Source organism: Periplaneta americana, chromosome 2 (genome assembly GCF_040183065.1).
Source record: "Periplaneta americana isolate PAMFEO1 chromosome 2, P.americana_PAMFEO1_priV1, whole genome shotgun sequence".
Lineage (NCBI taxonomy): Eukaryota > Metazoa > Arthropoda > Insecta > Blattodea > Blattidae > Periplaneta > Periplaneta americana.
The window spans coordinates 40,365,093-40,386,284 of record NC_091118.1 but is presented as its reverse complement, the minus strand read 5'-3'; the positions used below and the strand labels follow the sequence as shown (position 1 = coordinate 40,386,284).

The following is a 21,192-nucleotide window of genomic DNA, read 5'->3' as shown; positions in this document are numbered from 1 at the left end:
AAAACCATCAAAAGGGTCATGGCCGACTAGAAACATCGCTAGTAAAGCAATGAACCTATTTGGCCGTGGTGAAACAAAAGAATATGCGAGCGAGGTTTTAATTCGATAAAATAAAATGGACATTTTGCAAGACTGTAAAAAGTTTAGGCCTACATAAATTCATTCATGTAACACTAGCCGTACCCGTGCACTCCGCTGCACCTGTTAGAAATAAATATAAAGTAATTACATATTTAAAATAGGACATTTGATCCAGGGAACATGCGTGTTTGATAGAAGGATAAATCGTTTAATATGTTACTTAATTTAAATTGTATTTAAATAATTAAAATGCGATCATTTTGGTCCAGAGAGCACTCATTTGGTGCAATGACAATTCCTTTAACATGCTTCTTAATTGTTATTACATGCAACCATAGTTTAATGAAGATTGACATATCATTTATTTTTAATGTGTAAACTTTATATTACTTGCTATATGTTTCCACTGAATTATGGTAATAACTTTATTTTAACCATTGTTTTCTACGTCGTCAGTAAATGGCGCTTGGCCCACTATGGTTCTGAACCCTTCAAATAACTTAAATAGTGATACAGCATATATAGTGTTATTTATAATAAATTTCTAAATTATAGACATCAGCTCAAAGAATTTTGAGTGACCACAAGGGTCCTGAATACAATAAACATGTAAAATAATGTGATGTGATACATTAAAGAAAAAAGAAAGTTAATTGTTGAAGGCAAATATAAGTGGATTAATTGAAATAGAGATGATGATATTTGGAGGGCTTAGTGGAAGAAGGGGGTATCCCTCATAAGTATGTTTTTGAGATATTTAGCATTTTGTTAGATTCTCTGTAACTTAAGGAAAATAATAAGAATCACAAAGTCTTTTGGGTAATGTGTTAGGTAGGTATTGAACTAACTTTCTGCAAATGTAGAGCATAATATCTTGATTATTATTGTTATTGTAGAAAAATTTCACTTATGATATACTATATTTTACAACAAAGAAAGAAACAAACTTTGAAAGGTATTAATCAAAAGACATTTAAATAAGATTCATTTGTTTGTCTGTTGAGTCAACTGTCCGAAGACAGGTCTGAACTTCATAAGTGATACCAACAAGGCACCACTTATGAGGCAACTAGACCAGGAGGTAATGGGTTATGATCATTGTTTTCTACTTCACATCCATTATCTGATTTCAAATTTAAATAAAAGTTGTGATGAATTGGAGGTATGAACTTTAATATGGACAGTATGTCAGGACGCTAAGCAGCTTTGATGAGCATTCCATCGGGGTGCTTTGGTTTCATAACTGTGCTTGCTATACAGGGTGTTAAAATATCCAATATGTTAGGAGGTGCTAGTATGCATCAAAACAAGAAAATAATGTCTAATAAACATCGGTCCTACAACACATACTTTCTGAACACTTCTTCGTAGGAGGAGCCTAATCTAATGTCCACTCATCACAATGCATTTCTCTGCCCTTTGGCGTAAGGAATCATGCACTCTTTGAAATTGACCTGATTCCTTTATGTGTCCCCATAACAAAAGTCTAGGAGATTTAGGTTTGGGGAACGAGCAGGCCAAGGTGTGGGGCTTCCCCGACCATTGCAGTGGTGTGCGTCATCGTGTATGAACCACACCTGTGTCCCCGTAACCAAAAGTCTAGGAGATTTAGGTTTGGGGAACGAGCAGGCCAAGGTGTGGGGCTTCCCCGACCATTGCAGTGGTGTGCGTCATCGTGTATGAACCACACCTGTGTCTCCGTAACCAAAAGTCTAGGTGATTTAGGTTTGGGGAACGAGCAGGCCAAGGTCTGGGGCTTCCTCGACCATTGCAGTGGTGTGCGTCATCGTGTATGAACCACACCTGTGTCCCCGTAACCAAAAGTCTAGGGGATTTAGGTTTGGGGAACGAGCAGGCCAAGGTCTGGGGCTTCCCCGACCATTGCAGTGGTCTTGAAATGTCAATGTCAGGTGTTCACGCACATTGTGGTGAAAATGTGCTGGTGCGCCATCGTGTATGAACCACATCTGTAGTCCTGCTGACATGACACATTCTCCAGCAAGGCAGGCAATGCGTTAATAAGAAAGTCCTAAAAGTCTCTGTGGTAGCACATATGGCCCTATTAATCTTTCACCAAGAATGCCTGCCCATACGTTGATTGAGAATGGGTGCTGATGCCTCGTTTCTTCAACTGCATGGGAATTTTCATCAGCCCACACATGCTGATTATGAAAATTCACAACACCATCTCTGCTGAACCCCGCTCATATCCGCAACCAGACTTTTGTTTTCAGTATTCCTTGCGACGTATCATTATTCCATGCCAGAGGTGCAACTACGGTATGATTTTCTGGTAGTCTGCTGTATTGTAGGGCAGAGAAATGCATTGCCATGAATGGACGTCACATTGAGCACCTCTTATGAACAAGTGTGTGTTGTAGGACCCATGTTTATTAGACATTATTTTCTTATTTTGATGCATACTATCACCTCCTAAAATAGTGGATACTTTTTAACACTCTGTATTTGGTGGCTTTTCTTTCTCTGTATGTTAGTGAACACTTTAGCAGACATTACTTTGTCTGTGCGTGTAATATATTCTTGTCCACTGTTTCGTGCCTTCTGTCTGCTGTTATCTTTCCATTTTATGGATTTCTTTTCCTCTTTTTGCTATTATTTGTCTTATTTTCACCATTTCGTCACTTACAAAAACATTAGTACGGTCAACATCCGCCATGTTGCTTGGAAACTTATTGTATCAAAGCAGTATTCTCCCATTGGTCAGTTAGGTAAACAGCTGGCCAATAAGAACCAAGATTTCAAGGAACTGTGGGATACCTCCTTATTCCATTCAAAATTTTGATACAACTTACAAAGCCCTTTCATATGTTCATATTTACTTTAAAATGGGACTATCCCTTACTTAAATAGCACATTAAACTAACAGTAGATGGACTCAGCTTTCATAATATGAACTTAGTTCATTTTTTACCAAAATGTGGGATACCCCCTTATTCCACTAACCCCTTCATTTATTTCTTTCGAAAATGTAAGAATTCACGATCTCCTATGTACTATTGCCATAGAATGAATAAATGTGTTTTTGTTCCTAATCATAAATTTTATATTTTGCACATAGGAGTTACTGCAGGAACATCAACGCTATAATCTGAGGCGGCGGTGAAAGTGTATTATATTGTTATTTTAAAAGTCTTGTATATCCTTAAATATCAGTCCCATCAAAATTTTGCATAGAATAAAACTTATCGAAAATTATTTTTAAAGAAACTTTTGTTATGTAACGTTTTTCACAAAAATCAATAATAAGCTAGATATTTCGATTTATTTAATTCACGCCCTCTTATAACCCTCCTTTTAAATAACGTATTTTGAATGCCATATAGCCTAAAATCTAAGTTACAACGAACTTAATTTATATTCCAATTTTCATCGAAATCCGTTCAACCATTATCGCATGAAAAGGTAACAAACATCCAGACAGACAGACAGACAGACAGACATACAAACAAAAATTTCAAAAAAGCAATTTTCGGATTCAAAATGGTTAATTATACATGTTAACACCAGACCAATCAGAGCATAGTAAACAAAGTCAGGCAACGCGACCATAGGGCTATGAGCCAATAAGAATCTCACCTCATTTCCTAATTACTTAACCTGGATATGTCTAACCTAAAAATAATGTTTTGGGTTGGAAACCGCCAACTCTATATATAACAATTTTTACTATTACACTATCAAAGTTCTTTGACAAAAATCTTTCATAAAATATATATACTGTAAAATATATGACAGTGTAATAGATTTTATTTTGTGAAAGTTTCTTTGATAAAAGATCTTTTATAAAATGTAACTGCATCTTGTTATCTTTGATAAAAGATTTCTATGCCTTAAAACAAATATGGCGGAACGCAAATATAACTGGACTGTTGCTACCACAAAAATTCTGATATCGGAGTGTGAAGGAAATGAAATATTGTAAATAATAAGAAAACACTCTTTCAGCTTTCCCAATAACGGGACTGCCCCATTGGACAAAGCATAACACACAGAGTGAAAACAAAAACAGACCACAAAAGAGAGATGTGGGGAACGAGCAAAACGGGGAAATGGAGTACAGGAAGGATAATAGCATACATATAACAGGCCTAAACATAATAAACAAAAGGATTTATTTTTTAGGAAACAAAGTACAGGTGGTATTTTAAAACGGCAAGTGATCCTCTGATAGCAGTAAGCGAAACATCACGAATGAAGTCGTTGTTTAGCTGTATAATGTAATATTAATATTATATAATAATATTTTATAATAATTTATACAAATTTTCAAGTTCTCGCATTGTAGCTCTTTCAATAAGTTCTGATGGATAGGTTCCTCTCTTATCACGTTTTGCAATCCACGGTTTAACCCACAGGCATTTCTTTTTCCGCTTCTTTTTCAGTAAAATGCTTATGTAATAATTGAACTAATTGTAGCTAAACAAGTATAATACTGTTCTTCATTCATGGTGCTATAAAGTTAACGCATAAATATTAGCATCAACAAATCATAAACGTAACGGGTAAATATTAATACTGTATCAACAAATCATAAACTTAACGCCTAAATATTAGCACAGTCTATTATATACAGTCACGAAGCTCAATACGTAGTAAATATCTATCCATAGATAGTTGCTAACCACTAGGATCGCTAATATCGCCTCATTACTAACAATGCAAAATAGTACTTGCACAGTCGACTGTTCCTAGTACCCTCATCAACTCAAGCTTCGTGACTGTATATACTAGACTGTGGTATTAGTATGAACAAATCCTCGGAAAACATGTTAACTGTTGTGGAACAAGTGTTAAGTGCTTTTTTGTTTCTAATTTTAGGTTATCTTTGATAAAATACTTTATAAAACATTTTATGTAGTGTAGTATACCCCAAATCCTACCTTTTATCAAAGATCTTTGATAAAATATTTTATCATATTCTTTGTCAAAGAACTTTGATAGTGTAACAGCAGCCTAAGACTCATATTTTGTAAATGGATAATAGTTAACTGTAAATATTCATGAAAATAAGAAACATTAGGCAAATCAGGTTAATATATTATTATTTAGTGATTACTTTTTTCTATTTTTACCAATGAATTAATTAATTATTAATAATTAAATTATGTATTTTTCATTCCTAGGTAAAGGTTGTGGAATTTATTTTAAAAATGAAATTTCTAATCATTATTTCCCACTGTCATTTTCTAGCGATTTATCTCGCCTGGAGGTTGCGGTAGTTTGCAGACGAAACAAGTCAGTTTGAAACAGGGCCTGGCGAGAGGAAGAACTCTTGTTACACCCAGTGGAAGACCTTTTTGTGCCTTCCACGGTTTACCTTTCGCGCAACCTCCTGTTGGAGCATTAAGGTTTAGGGTAAGCTATCACTATTATTATTATTATTATTATTATTATTATTATTACTACTACTACTACTACTACTACTACTACTACTACTACTACTACTACTACTACTACTAGTACTACTACTACTACTATTATTAGAATAAATATGGGAAATGCCTGTTATTATTCGGTTGAGAAGCTTTTATCAAGTCTGCTCTCGGAAAAGCTGAAAGTTAGAATTTATAAAACAGGTATATTACCGGTTGTTCTGTATGGTTGTGAAACTTAGACTCTCACTTTGAGAGAGGAACAGAGGTTAAGGTGTTTGAGAATAAGGTGCTTAGGAATATATTTGTGGCTAAGAGGGATGAAGTTACAGGGGAATGGAGGAAGTTTTACAACGCAGATCTGCACGCATTGTATTCTTCACCTAACATAATTAAATCCAGAACTTTGAGAGGGGCAGGGCATGTAGCACGTATGGGTGAATCTAGAAATGCATATATATATATATATATACTGTTAGTTAGAAGGCCTAAGGGATAAAGACCTTTGGGAGGTCGAGACGTAGATGGGAGGATAATGTTAAAATGGATTTGAGGGAGGTGGGATATGATGGTAGGATTGGGTTAATCTTGCTCAGGATAGGGACCGATGACGGGCTTATGTGAGGGCGGCAATGAACCTCCGGGTTCTCTAAAAGCCATTTTTAATAAATAAGTAAGTATTATTAATATTAAGTTGTATATTTTAAAGTTTTCAAATATTACTTCAGTGTATCCTAATTATATACATACCGTATTTTCTACGTCTGAAGTATTGAAAATTATAACAATTAGGCTATGCAACACAGTAACAAGCATTGAGCTATAATATGACAATAATAATAATAATAATAATAATAATAATAATAATAATAATAATAATAATAACAATATATTTATTTATTTGATTCCGCAGAGCTAAGGCCAGTAGACCTTCTCTTCCGCCCAGTCAAACTCTTACCAAAGTGCTATAGTTAAAAATCGTTACTTTATTTATTTTTTTTTACAGTTTTGAAGATTTTAATATAAACATTTAAAAATATTCTGAATAAATGCAATAGTAAAGAAACAATACTTTCTTCTTTAAATGTCAAGCAAATGCAGCATATTAATTTCTTAGCAATGTGCAATAGTTAAAACTATTAGTTTATAATTCTTTTATATTTTTAAGGTTATAATTCTGCAATGCTTGGGAAAAGTGGCATAAGTAAATTTCCACAAAAAAAAATATTAGTTTATTGACAACTTACGGAACATCTGCTCGCTAGGGATAAGAGGCGTAAGTATTTCTCACATTAGAATAATTCATACGGAAGAAAATCAAATCGACATAAACCAGTGTGAAGACAGCTTTTTCCTTCTCCTGTAAAATTAATTGACTTGTGCCACTTTTCCAGAGCACTACAGAATTAATTCCATAAAAATTTTCAATAAAAGAAACACAATGGTAGAAATACAGCTTGTGGTCATTCTGGTGATTATTATAAAGATGACTGTCATGGTGAATCCTGGATAAAATGTTGCAAATCAAAATGTAAACTGTGGTACCATCAGACTTGCTAAGAACTTTCAAATAGTGCTAGACCAAAAAATTTTTATGTGTAGTGTAAGAATGAGTAAGAACCATCACACCAACAAAACAAATGGCATTTTTAACTAAACAGCTTTCATTTTACAACTTGCATTGGACATAATGATTTCTGATCCTTATTTGGATGGAATAACTTCTTTTTATATCCCATTATATAGCAGTGCAGACTATTTACACTGCTCTTAGTCTATTCCAATGTAAGCCAAAATATTACATTCTAAAGAGAGCTCCACAATTGGTCCCTGGGGCCCAATTCTGGATCAAGTAATATAAAGCGTATGAACATATTTATTTTATTTACTTATTTATTTATTTTAATTAATTAATTAATTAGTTTATTTATTGAATTTATTTATTTTATTTATTTAATTAATTTATTTAATCAATTAATAATTTATTTATTTATTCACTTATTTATTTATTTACTTATTTATTTACTTACTTATTTACTTATTTATTTACTTACTTCCTCACTCATTTACTTAGTTACTTACTTCACTTATTTATTTATTTATTTATTTATTTATTTATTTATTTATTTGTTTATTTAACAAGCTAGCTATCTGGCGAGTACAAATTAAAATTATAAAACAAAAATGTTTCTAGCCACTACCGTAAGAGCCAGGCTCGTGTACGGTGTGGTCTTAGTCAATAATATAACATAAAATTTACAAGGACAGTTTACTAAATACAGTAAGTAACTTAATTCAAACCAATAAATAACACAGAAAAACAAAAAAAGAAGAAAGAGAAAAAGAGAGGAAAACAATATAAATTGACAATCGGACAGAAGCCAGTGATATTCAATTACAACATGAATATAGTCGACAAAAATAAAAGGTAAAAAAATACACACTTTTGTTAATTTTATATAGCCTATCTTGAATAATTTTATAAATTTATTTTTTAAAAGCTTCAATTTTAAGATATTTCAAATTTGTAAAATGGTTTGTAATTTTATTATAAAGTCTTGGGCCGAAACTAGCACCATGTTTAAGAGCTGCACTTGTATGACATTTAGGCTCAATTAATGGGAAAGTAGACTTTTGTCTTCTAGTACGATATTCATATCGATTAGATTTATGTTTTATTTGATTTCTGTAGTAGTAAGTTAGTAAACTATATTTATAAATTTCTTCAATTGTTAATATTTTAAAATCTGTATAAATTAAATTTGTTGGGTAATCCATATTTTTGGTTAGACAAATTTTTATTAATCTTCTGTGTGATAAAATTAATGAATTAAGTACACCGCACCCTAATTTATTATACCATACTGTATTAATGATTCTACTAAAGCTAAAAATATTATTCTCAATGCTTCCTTAGTGATAAAATTTCGAAGTATTATGAATTTATAAATTGTCTTTCTTATACTTGTACATATAAAATCAATTTGTTTATCTCAACGTAAATGCTGATCTATAATAATTCCTAAATATTTGACTTGTGTTGAAGGTGTTAGATGTGGGGCAATTACAGTAATTATTTGTTAATTCATTACATGACATATTTTTATTTTATTTTATTTTTATTTATTTATTTAACTTGGTAGAGATAAGGCCATCAGGCCTTCTCTTCCCCTCTGCCAGGGGATTACAACTACAATATTAAGAATACAATTACAATTTAGATTTAGATTTTATTTAATAATAACATATACATAAAAACGTTACATTAAAATACCCCGAAAGAGCAAAGCTCGTGTTCGGGGACAGTTCCGTTACATAGATACACATACTTTGTAGACAAAGTACTTAAGAAAAAAGCTCACATAAAGATGATAATAAAATTAGTAAATAATAATACTAGTAATAACTGAGTGAAAAAAGAGACGATGTTGAGATTGTTGGATTAATATTAAATTATTATTAGTAGTATAATTAGTGCAGGTCATGTTGATATAGTAACCAAGATAAAATAGAAAAATACACTTAGGATAGAAATAAACTTGTTTTATAATACAAGGTACATAATATATATATATATTATATATATATAATATATATAAGGAAGTCTGTCATATAAATTTTTTAATTCTGGATCTAAAAATTTCATTGCTTAAAGTAGTCAATTCTGGATGAAATTTTGTTATCGAATTATATAGACGTGGACCATAATTTGTACTGTGCAGTTAAGCAGCAGATGTGAAACATTTAGGTTCAACTAATTTAAGAATTTCATTTCGTCTTGTATTATGAGCATGTGGCTGAGCTACAAATTTCACTCTATTCTTATGATAGAATTTCATTAAAGAGTATTTATAAATTTGGTCAATTCTAAAAACATTCAACTCGGAATGGATCAAATTTTTTGGATAATCCAGTCGCCTTTCAAACAAATTTTGATTATACGTTTTTGCAACATAATTAGAGGGAAAAGAGCAGTTTTTGTAATGCCTCCCCATCCAGTTATACCATATTGGATAACAGATTCAACTATAGCCAAATAAACCAAACGTAATACATGAGTAGGCAAGTAATGGCGAAGGTTTACAAATTTGTAAATTGTTTTACGTATCCTGTTACATAAAAAGGTGATTTGTCTATCTCATTTCAAGTGCTGATCAACAATAATTCTCAGGTATTTCACATCTACAGATTCTTTCAGGCAAGGACATTTACAGGTTGTAGAGAGTTTACAAAATGAGTTGTGGATTATTAATTTTAAATGAGAAAGTGATTTCAATTTGTTCAATCCAGAGACTGTTAAAGAAAATGGCACCAAAGTAGTTTTAATTATATTTAGAGATAGCAAATTATAATTACAATTAATATTAAATTTACAAATACAATAAAAATCAAAGTACTAAAAGATTAACTGATTGATAAAAGCTAGACAGTTTATTGTAAAAGTTAAGAAGAGAGAACCTTTTTTTTAATTATTTAAGTTAAAAATTAAACCTACTCTACGCAGTAAGAAAATTCTCAATAAGTTTGCTTTTGAACGCTACTAAATTCCAACAGTCTCTGATGCCACTTGGTAGGGTATTCCACAAGCGCGAGAGCGAGATTGTGTATGATGATGAATACGATGATGTCTTATGTGTTGGTATGGCTAGTATGCGGCTATTTTGCGTGCGTGTGAAGAGATTATGATATGATGACAGGTAACTAAAACGGGAGGCAAGGTAGGTAGGTGTAGAGGTGTGAAGGATTTGGAAAAGGAGAACAAGAGAATGAAAATTTCTACGTTCGTTAAGCCGTAGCCAGTTTAGAGTTTGGAAGGATGAGGTAATGTGGTCAGCGCGACGGACATCGCAGACGAAGCGAACACAAGAATTATGAACACGTTTTAATTTTTGCGACTGGTTGATATTGAGGTCGTTCAGTAGGGAATCACAATAATCGAAGTGGGGCATTACTAGTGTTTCCACTAGTATTTTCTTGAGTGATAGCGGGAGGAATTTTCGAATGCTGTTTAAGGAATGCAGTATGGAAAGCACTTTTTTTTGGTAAAATGAGTTACTTGGCTATTCCAGTTTAAATGCGTATCAAAGTAAACTCCAAGGTTTTTTAACACAGGAAGCAAAAGAGATTATTGTGTTGTTTAACTTGACTGGAAGAGCAGGAGTAATGTTGCATAATAGACATTGATGTCCCACTAGGATTGCTTGTGATTTTCTTGCATTGAGAGTCGAACCAAACTTTGTGGCCCATGCAGATACAGATTCAAGGTCCTCGTTAAGATTGTGTATTGCGTCATTGAGTGAGTCAGGGGTTGTATGGATATAGATTTGTAAATCGTCTGCGTAAAGGTGATGCTTACAGTCCTGTAGAGTCGAGGGGATGTCATTTACGTAAATAGTGAATATTATGTATTACTAAGTGATAATTATTCATAGGTGGAGGTAAACCTTTCGTTGTTAAAGAAAATGGAATATAGGTAGTTTTATTAGTATTTAAGGACAGGAGTTTAGAGTCAAGCCAATTTTTTACTACGTTAATTCCTTTGCTAGCATTTAAATAAGTGTTATCCCAATTTTCCCCATTAGATGTTGGTACAGTATCATAATTTTTTTCTGAATTGAAAAGATACATTATCAATTATAAGAATTTGACAATGCAATAAATGCAAAAATGACTGTTATTTTCTTAAGAATCTTGGTGATATATATTTTTATGCTTAGGCCGATCCGAAATTGGTTCATTTACTCTACATGCAAGTTTGAACCCTAGTTCAGTACCTTAAAACACTTACTAAGACCCCTTCACAATTCCTTAAATTTCTTGAGTTGAATTCTGAAACACCCGGTATAATTTTGTCAGTTCATATCGTTTACACTCAATATAGAAGCAGACAGGTACAGGTAAAGCAATGAGACAGCCATCGAGTGTTAATACATGTGAGTGATTACTTTTCACTTAAAAATCTGGAAAGTGAAATTGAATTCCTGTTTCTTTCTGTTCCTCAGCCTCCGTTGCCGCCAAAGCCTTGGAAAGGCATTCTGGATGCATATGAAGAACCTCCAGAGTGCCTGCAGTTTTCGCTCATGCCCGGAATAACCTCTGGTGAAGAAGATTGCCTTTACCTCAATGTTTACACTCCTTATGTAAGTTACACAAATTATTCCTCTACAACAGTCTTACGATGGTGACTAATAATTGCGAGCGAGAGCTCATTTATGCCCGATGCGCGCGCGCGGAGCTTTTTTACCTGTAAACATTGCTGAAGGATGTACAGATCTTAGAACACAGCGCATCATGACGGAACGGAAGCGCTTAAAGCTTTCAAGCAAGAGTGGAAGATACAATATTTATGCTTCGAACATGGTGATGAAGTCCAGTGTTTGTTGTATAAAAAATATATCATTTGCAAAACAAGCAACATAAAACGACATTATGAGACGCAACATGAAAAAAAATACATAGGCATTATTCAGGAAAAGAGAGAAATAAATTCATTTCGGAATTGACATCGAAGGTAAATTAATTTACATTTGGGTCAGTAGATTGTATCTAGATTCCTTTTATTTCTTTATTTTAAATGTATTGTTGATGTTTTGTTTGTTGCTTGTTTCTGGATATTTACTTTTATTAGACTACGTGTTTCTTTAATTTAGAAATAATATTTTATCTTTGATTCCACTTTAACTTATACTATTACTAAGCTCAAAATGCTAATACACTTTTATTCCAATAATTATTTTCAGGATTTTGAGCAAATATGAACTAAACATTTTGAAAACTTTGATGCAAGGAGCTTTTTTAGTAACGTCAATATAAAATATACTTAAACATATAATTTCAAAACTATTAGACCTAATTGCACCAAATTTTGTACAGATGATATTATTATAGATCTGTTTATATAGTTTAAATTTCATAAATTTTGGCCGAAATTGTGGAAGGTTTAAAAGTCATATATATCCCCTTAAATGATTGACCCCAAAAATTACGATGGCTCTCAATATCTTAATTTAATTAATTTGTTTTTTCGTGTTACGTGCATCTCACAAATCACTCTAAGAAAACTCATTACATAATCACGACTGGAGAGTAAGGACTACATTTTACAATCACACAATCAATATACTCTATTTCAATAAATATTGTCATTATTATTTTTTCAACAAATACTCAAAAGTACTTAGAGATCACACACGTCGAGCAGGTAGACCCTATTAGTTTCTCCTGACCAATGAAGTGAAGTATTTACATAATAAATAATTGCTTTTAACAATAAAATTGTTTACATACAATTAACTTTTCCTATTTCTCTTTTTGTTCCTAAAAAACCCTTCCCTTTGCGATTTGTTTATATATGTACATGTATATTAAATAACTTAGTAATTAGCCCTATTACATAGCCAGAAATTTAGTAACTCAAGTTATTGTAATAATTGCTGCCTTTATTCGCTGCATGTACTGTACATCCCTGTTGTCTACGTTACGACGCTACGTAGTGGATGCGTTATGCGCTCGTGATCAAGGTCGAGCTCTTCTACCATGATTGGGAGCTTATATCATCTCATCCCTGCTCTACAAGGTTTGTTAATTGAACCACAGTCTATTATATACAGTCACGAAGCTTGAGTTGTGAGGTTGCTAGGAACAAAAGACTCTGGCGGTACTATTTCGCATTGTCTGTAATGGGGCGATGTTAGCGATCCTATCTATGGAAGCATATTTACTACGTATTGAGCTTCGTGACTATATATACTAGACTCAGGTTGAACCTTGATTGACTAGATCATTAGTTTTCCTCGCCTGTGGTTGATATTCATGCAATCGGCAAGCATGGAATGGAATTTAAGGAAGGGGGGCAGTATGACCCAGCACTGCGACCTGTTACAATCTGTTGCGCTAGGCGCATTCCCAAACCCACACCGGCTGACTACACTAAGGTTCGCTGCGTACCCAGATTTATAGCAGGAAAATCCCCCCTCGTTCTAGGCCAAAACCCTCCGTGCGTCGCCAGTGTGCTCAATGTGACGTCCATTCATGGCAAAGAATTCCTCTGCCCTTAGGCGTAAGGAATCACACTCTTTGAAATTTGTTTTAATACGAAAGTCCTGATAACGATCCCCAGTTAATCTCTGTGGTAGCTTTTTTATTTTAGTGGGTTATTTTATGATGCTTAATCAACATCTTATGTTATATAATAAGGAGAAGTGCGCACAAATCAGTAGTGCCCTGTGATCGAAATTCTCGGTGAGGCCAGATGCAACTACATAGTTTAAGTTCCTCCGATAGAAAATGTTTATTCATGATATTAATTATTATTATTATTATTATTATTATTATTATTATTATTATTATTATTAATGAAAAATAATGTCACTCACCAAATAAGTTATGCTGTGAGTTTGTTTCAGTGTTTGAGTGTGATGAAGCAACACATATTATGCTCAGCTGAAAAGTATGTGTTGAAATTCCCCTTTCTTATTTTTTTTATTTTTTTGTTTTCCTTTGACAGCAACAAACAAGGGCTACAGAAAAGTTTATTTTGCACCACATTACCACTTAACCATTTATGTTGCCCATACCAAGATGCAATAGAAACTCGCGTTTAAGATTATCTGTCAGAAAAATTGTCAGCCATGTCGTAGGTATCTCGGTAAACTATCTCTTCATTTAAAACTTCCTTTCTTTCAATATTATTTCTTCTCGAAAAAGGACACTCTAACAATGAATTAACTATATCATCATTATTTCTCGCATTTGTGTTTATATTTTCCCGAAACACATAACAACATTGAACCACACTCACTACTGTACTACGAAGTACAAGAGTACAACAACCTCGCTTAAGTCATAGACTGAGACATAAGGAGAGAGAACAGTATAGGTCTCTGCCTGCTAAAGAGAGGGAATTTTTATGTTATTTATGGCCTATTTTGAAAGACAAGTCACAATCGCTGTTCCCATCCTTCTACCCTTAGACCGGCCCATGAACGGGAGGAGTGAAACCTGACAGGCCACGAGGCCAGACGAATTGTGTCTCAGCTACTGCTTTTCAAGCCCAACATCAAAGCCCGCGAAGACACACAGGATGCAGAAACCAGACACGGCACGAGCGATGCTGGCCTCAGGAACAAATTTTACTGCAAAACAGGTCTATATACAACACAAGCCAGACCCGCCACGAGCGATCCTGTCCTCAGGAACAAATTTTACTGCAAAACAGGTCTATATACAACACAAGCCAGACCCTCCACGAGCGATCCTGTCCTCAGGAACAAATTTTACTGCAAAACAGGTCTATATACAACACAAGCCAGACCCTCCACGAGCGATCCTGTCCTCAGGAACAAATTTTACTGCAAAACAGGTCTATATACAACACAAGCCAGACCCTCCACGAGCGATCCTGTCCTCAGGAACAAATTTTACTGCAAAACAGGTCTATATACAACACAAGCCAGACCCTCCACGAGCGATTCTGGCCTCAGGAACAAATTTTACTGCAAAACAGGTCTATATACAACACAAGCCAGACCCTTCACGAGCGATCCTGTCCTCAGGAACAAATTTTACTGCAAAACAGGTCTATATACAACACAAGCCAGACCCTCCACGAGCGATCCTGTCCTCAGGAACAAATTTTACTGCAAAACAGGTCTATATACAACACAAGCCAGACCCTCCACGAGCGATCCTGTCCTCAGGAACAAATTTTACTGCAAAACAGGTCTATATACAACACAAGCCAGACCCTCCACGAGCGATCCTGTCCTCAGGAACAAATTTTACTGCAAAACAGGTCTATATACAACACAAGCCAGACCCTCCACGAGCGATCCTGTCCTCAGGAACAAATTTTACTGCAAAACAGGTCTATATACACTACAAAGTTTTCAAATACTTCTACAGCGATATATGTTTCATTCAAATAACTAATATATTATACAAAAACACAAAATTTTATTTCAGTTAAGCCAAGTGACTGAGGCCCGGCCTCACTTGCCTCAGTCAATCAGCCGCCACTGGCACAAATGTGCATTAGTGTTGGGCTGTGCTGTATTCCAGCAGCGATTTTCTCTTTAAAAAGTCACTGAAGTGGTATCTTGCACATGGTTTGTCACACAGTTTACACACGCATTCCGGTGATGGGTCGTGATAGTTTGACCTTCTGCAGAGTTTGTGGTGATACCCATGCACTGCTAGTCTCGTCACTGCACTGCGGATTTTGTTGTTTGGTCCAGTCCAGCTCCGATCGGTCATCGCGTCCGTTGCGTAGAAGTCGTTCGGAACTTCATTTCTCTTCTGTTGTCTTTCCTCTTTCAGTGTTACTTCTTGTTTGGTAGCTGGTAGCAGAAACTTGGTGCGTAGATCTTCTACAAGGAAAGTTTCGCGTGCTAACTCATATGCTAGCCTAGATGGTGCGAATTTTGAGATCCCTATTGCGGCTTTTAGGAATCTTGCTGTCACTTTTTCTAACGCGTTTAGATCTCTGTAGCTAAGGCTAGTCCATGTGATATGTATGCCATATGTTAAGATGGGGAGCACTTTTGCTTCAAACAATTTCATGGCTGTTTCAAGCGACAGTTGTGTGATATTCTGTATGTCATGGATAGCTATCAGGGGCGGTTATTCAGGTGAAGTAGGTGAAGTACCACTTCACCTATTTACATGTAAAACACAATTTTATCTCCTATTAATAATTAATTCTAGTTATTACCGGTACCGTATTTCTAAAATAAAAAAAAAAGTTTTTTTTTTTTTCAGTCGTTATGAATAGTGTTTAGTTGTATAAATAGACCTGTAACCTTTCGCTGAATAGAATAATGTCAACAGTTACGAGCGCCGAGCGGTGTTTATTGGAACTTATAATACAGCAGAAGTGAAAGTATTTGGGCTCCCATTCTCATACAGCACTTGGTTTTCATGGTAACGTGACGTCACGCACTAAAGAAAGATTGTATGAGTGAAGTGCGTTTCTGAGACTTTCAGTTACGGAGAACTGTCAGATTTGTAGCTATAGTATAGAATTCTTTAGTTGGCAGAGAAATTTAGACAGAGAAAGATATATTTCTTACCTCTCACTCACTTAGTGGCTGACCGGACATCTGCGGGGGGGATGGTGGCAAGAGACAGACACTCTCCATAAAACTATTTGTATGTGCAGTGGCGGATTCTTCTACTTCTACTTCCATGTTGTCGTCACCGTCATCGTCATCACTATCAGAGTCCAAACTCATTACGAAACGATCCACCGCTTTGTCAATCATTCCATCCCTTTCCCAATAAAAAATCCTCTTCCTTTTTAACATGTTCACACGCATTTTTCCAATTCTCTGGCGTGAACTTGGACAACGCTTCTTCAAATAATTTTATGACTTCACTGGATTTGAAAGATACATTATGTTTAGCGACATCATTTGTCACTTGTGCCCAGATGAACTCAATGGCACTAAAATTACAGTGGTATGGTGGCAGTCGCACTACGGTATGCCGGTGTGGTTCACTTTGAGCTAAGGTATCCAGTTCGTACCTTACCATTTTCTCCTTTTTAAAATTTTATTATGTTGTACAGTACGATTTTTGTCGCCTTTGGGTCGTACTCTATGTTGTTCTGACGCAACCAAGACTGCATGTCTGATTTAGAAGATGCAAAAGTGGGAGCTGTACAGAATGTAAGAGGCGTTGTCCATTACAATGATGCTGTTTTGTGGAATGTTCTGAAGGAGTTTCTTTTCGAACCAATATTTGAAATTAACGGCGTTCATTTCTTGACTTAATGCACAATAATAAATCGTCCCCCTTTTCCTAAGGGCACGTTCAGAGGAATGTCACCATCGTCACAAATCCAAATTTTGCTTTTCGTGTGATTAATGTTTATTCATGTTTGGTCTAGGTAAACGATAGGGCGGCCGGTTATTCGTAAGTCGCGCATCCTCCTTAAGAAATGGAATCGCTTAGCAATTATGTCGGGTTTCTCTGTCAGAAGCTTCCGTCCGAAGTTATTCTTAGCGTAACGGAAATTAAGTTTTTTTAGTCTTTACCGCACCGACCATTTGCTGCCATAAAATAACCCAGACTTATCGAGAGCATCACGAATATCTTCCACACTCGGACTAAAATCAGTCTTGTACAGGGAGTAAATCTGTCTCTTGATGGCGGCCGCAGTGAATGAGTCTATATTGGTTTTCGTGGGAGTTCTTTTCGGCCGCTTTTTGCCCGGACTTGACACTTTTTTTCCTGATTCATCTGCTTTTCTCTTTTCATTTAGGGTACGGTAAACAGTGCGTTCAGATACTCCACACGCAGCAGGAGTTCACTTTGCTACTTCGACTATGTTTATTGTAGGGTTTCCAACTTTCAAAGCATCGTACTCCTCCACAAAAAACTGAAGTACATTGCACACTATTTCCCTGACGTCAGACTGCAGTGGCTTTCCTCTTGTTCCTACACCAAGAATCACAAACAGTAGGACAAGTAGGCCTAATATAAAGCACGATACTTCTAAAATTTTAATTATAAAATTATTATAAGGGCCTTCTCAAACTACACTGAAAAATGTTGTTAACACATAGTTGTAATAACATCCATCACTGACAACCTTTCCAGATGTCCTGGTGAGGGAGGGGGAGGAAAGAAAGAGGAAATGCTGTTCTACAAGTGTCTGTGTCAAAGGATTAGTTCAACTCACCCTCCCTGATCCTTCCCAAGACATCAGGTAGCTCTGCCAACATAGACCTTCCCAAGTATAGTAGTTGGAGTAACCAGTTTGCAGATCTAACGGTACAACAATAGAGAAGAGTTGAAGTTGGTCTCCAAGGTCTGGGGCTATTATTTAAGGGCTGTGAAATTTTACAGTACTATGTACTACCTGACTCGAGAATAGTATCCTCATTCTTTTTGTCCAAGCAGCCACCCCTGCAACGGTAAATTAGCTGGCTCTATGTTATTTTATCAGGATTACACCCCACATAGCTTTGGATAGAGATATACTCTCAACCCTCAATTCAACTCAGACATTTTATGAAGACATTATCGACAGGTTTGCGGCTTTAAAAGATAGGAGGTTAGACTTGGTATGCAAGAAATTGGGCGAGTCCTGAAATAAATTAATTTTCCTGTTTGCATGTGTTCTAGAACTAGTAAAATTCTGTGGTGTTCGGGTAAAGGGGTATAAGTAATTTTTTTGTCCAGGTGGAATTTTGTTCCCCAGATGAACACACAAGTTAAATTATACAAGTGGGTGTGCAAAAATCAAAGAATACTAGCTGTTGATGTGTTTTATTTGTGTAGAAAATTATTTGTAATAAGGGTTCCAAGTTTAATTTTCTTTTATCTCCGAACTCATTTTTATGACTTATCTCCCTTTACCCAAACACCACAGAATTGCACTTATTTTACGAATTGTAGGCCTACTCATTATATTGATAAAATTGTTCATGCATTTATGTATGTGAAGAGCATTTCACCTATTTTTTTACGAAGAGCCGCTACTAATAGCTATTATTACCGCTGCCGCTCTTTCTAGCATCTGAATGAGATGAAGGTGATAATGCCGGTGAAATGAGTCCTGGGTCAAGCACCGATAGTTACCCAGCATTTGGTCATATTGGGTTGAGGGAAAACCCCTTGAAAAAACCTCAACCAGGTAATTTTCCCGACCGGGAATAGAAACCCGGGCCACCTGGTTTCACGGCCAGACGCGCTAGCCGTTACTCCACAGGTGTGGACTCTGTGGTAGCACGTATGGCCCTATTAATCTATCGCCAAGAACGCCTGCCCATAAGTGGATTTAGAATCGGTGCTGATGCCTTGTTTCTTCAACTGCATGGGGATTTTCATCAGCCTACACATGCTGATTACGAAAATTCACAACACCATCCTTGCTGAACCCCGTTCGTATCCGCAACCAGACTTTTGTTTTCAGTATTCCTTGCGACGTATCAGTATCCATGCCAGGGGTGTCAACTACGGTATGATAGTCTGCTGTATTGTAGGGCAGAAAAATGCACTGCCATGAATGGACGTCACATTGAGCATCTCATATGAACAAGTATTTCAGTATATTCAGTGTTGTACAGCCAGACCACACAAAATTGTGCAATTGTCAAAGTCAGTAATAAAAAATAAACAACAGAACAATAAAATTAATTCAAAAACTCATTACTTTCATAAAATGGTTTGTTGATTAACCAATCAGAGAAAAGTTTGTTAAAAGACTTCCTTTCCAGATTAAAAAGATATGTCGGAAATTTATTTGTTATTTTTAAAGACATAATAAAATAATTATTCATTGTTTTGGTTAGCCTGCACTTAGGTGTGTCAAAAAGGTCACGGTTTCCGGTGCTCAGATCTCAGAAAGTATGTGTCGTAGGACTCATGTTTATTAGACATTATTTTCTTGTTTTGATGCATACTATCACTTCCTAAAATATTGGATACTTTTTTAAACTCTGTATAATAATCTCCTGAAGTCCCAACAGCCATAGAAACAAAAATTAAAAGTGTTCTTGAAACGAATTATGGGTTCAATGTGATGTAATGGAAATGTATATTATTATTAATTGTAAAACGGCTAAATACATATAATGATGTATTTGTATATTCTTCTTGGATGTTTGGATAACTTATTTTATATTGAATATTTACGAAGATTCTCATTGCAAATTGTTTTCTTTTTTGTACAATATTATTTGATCATTTTATTTTTCTATCTGAGCCCATGGATCATTCGCACAGAGACAAGTTTCTTTATCATCATTCTGCACATGTTTGTTTTGCTGGTTTGTGGATGTTGCGAGCTGCGTTACTACTGTTCTTCCGGTAGATAAATAGTCCAAGCTCACACAACTTAACATTTCGGTACGAACTTCCTACTTCTGCTGATAATACAGTAGCAGCAGTATATAACGATATTATATTACTTACTTATGGCTTTTAAGGAACCCGCAGGTTCATTGCCGCCCTCACATAAGCCCGCCATCGGTCCCTATCCTGTGCAAGATTAATCCAGTCTCTATCATCATACCCACCTCCCTCAAATCCATTTTAATATTATCCTCCCATCTACGTCTCGGCCTCCCTAAAGGTCTTTTTCCCTCCGGTCTCCCAACTAACACTCTATATGCATTTCTGGATTCGCCCATACGTGCTACATGCCCTGCCCATCTCAAACGTCTGGATTTAATGTTCCTAATTATGTTAGGTGAAGAATACAATGCGTGCAGTTCTGCGTTGTGTAACTTTCTCCATTCTTCTGTAAATTCATCCCGCTTAGCCCCAAATATTTTCCTAAGCACCTTATTCTCAAACACCCTTAACCTATGTTCCTCTCTCAGAGTGAGAGTCCAAGTTTCACAACCATACAGAACAACCGGTAATATAACTGTTTTATAAATTCTAACTTTCAGATTTTTTGACAGCAGACTGGATGATAAAAGCTTCTCAACCGAATAATAACACGCATTTCCCATATTTATTCTGCGTTTAATTTCCTCCCGAGTGTCATTTATATTTGTTACTGTTGCTCCAAGATATTTGAATTTTTCCACCTCTTCGAAGGATAAATCTCCAATTTTTATATTTCCATTTCGTACAATATTCTGGTCACGAGACATAATCATATACTTTGTCTTTTCGGGATTTACTTCCAAACCGATCGCTCTACTTGCTTCAAGTAAAATTTCCGTGTTTTCCCTAATCGTTTGTATATTTTCTCCTAACATAT

General features: G+C 35.3%; 1 protein-coding gene across 1 annotated transcript in view; it reads left to right on the top strand.

Moving 5' to 3' along the window:
* The window catches only part of LOC138692854 (juvenile hormone esterase-like), a 64,079-nt gene that overhangs the window by 16,970 nt on the left and 25,917 nt on the right, over window positions 1-21,192 (top strand). The window contains exons 3-4 of the mRNA XM_069816142.1: window positions 5,293-5,457; window positions 11,477-11,614. Coding sequence (XP_069672243.1) covers window positions 5,293-5,457; window positions 11,477-11,614 — 303 coding nt within the window. The remainder of the gene's footprint in view (window positions 1-5,292; window positions 5,458-11,476; window positions 11,615-21,192) is intronic.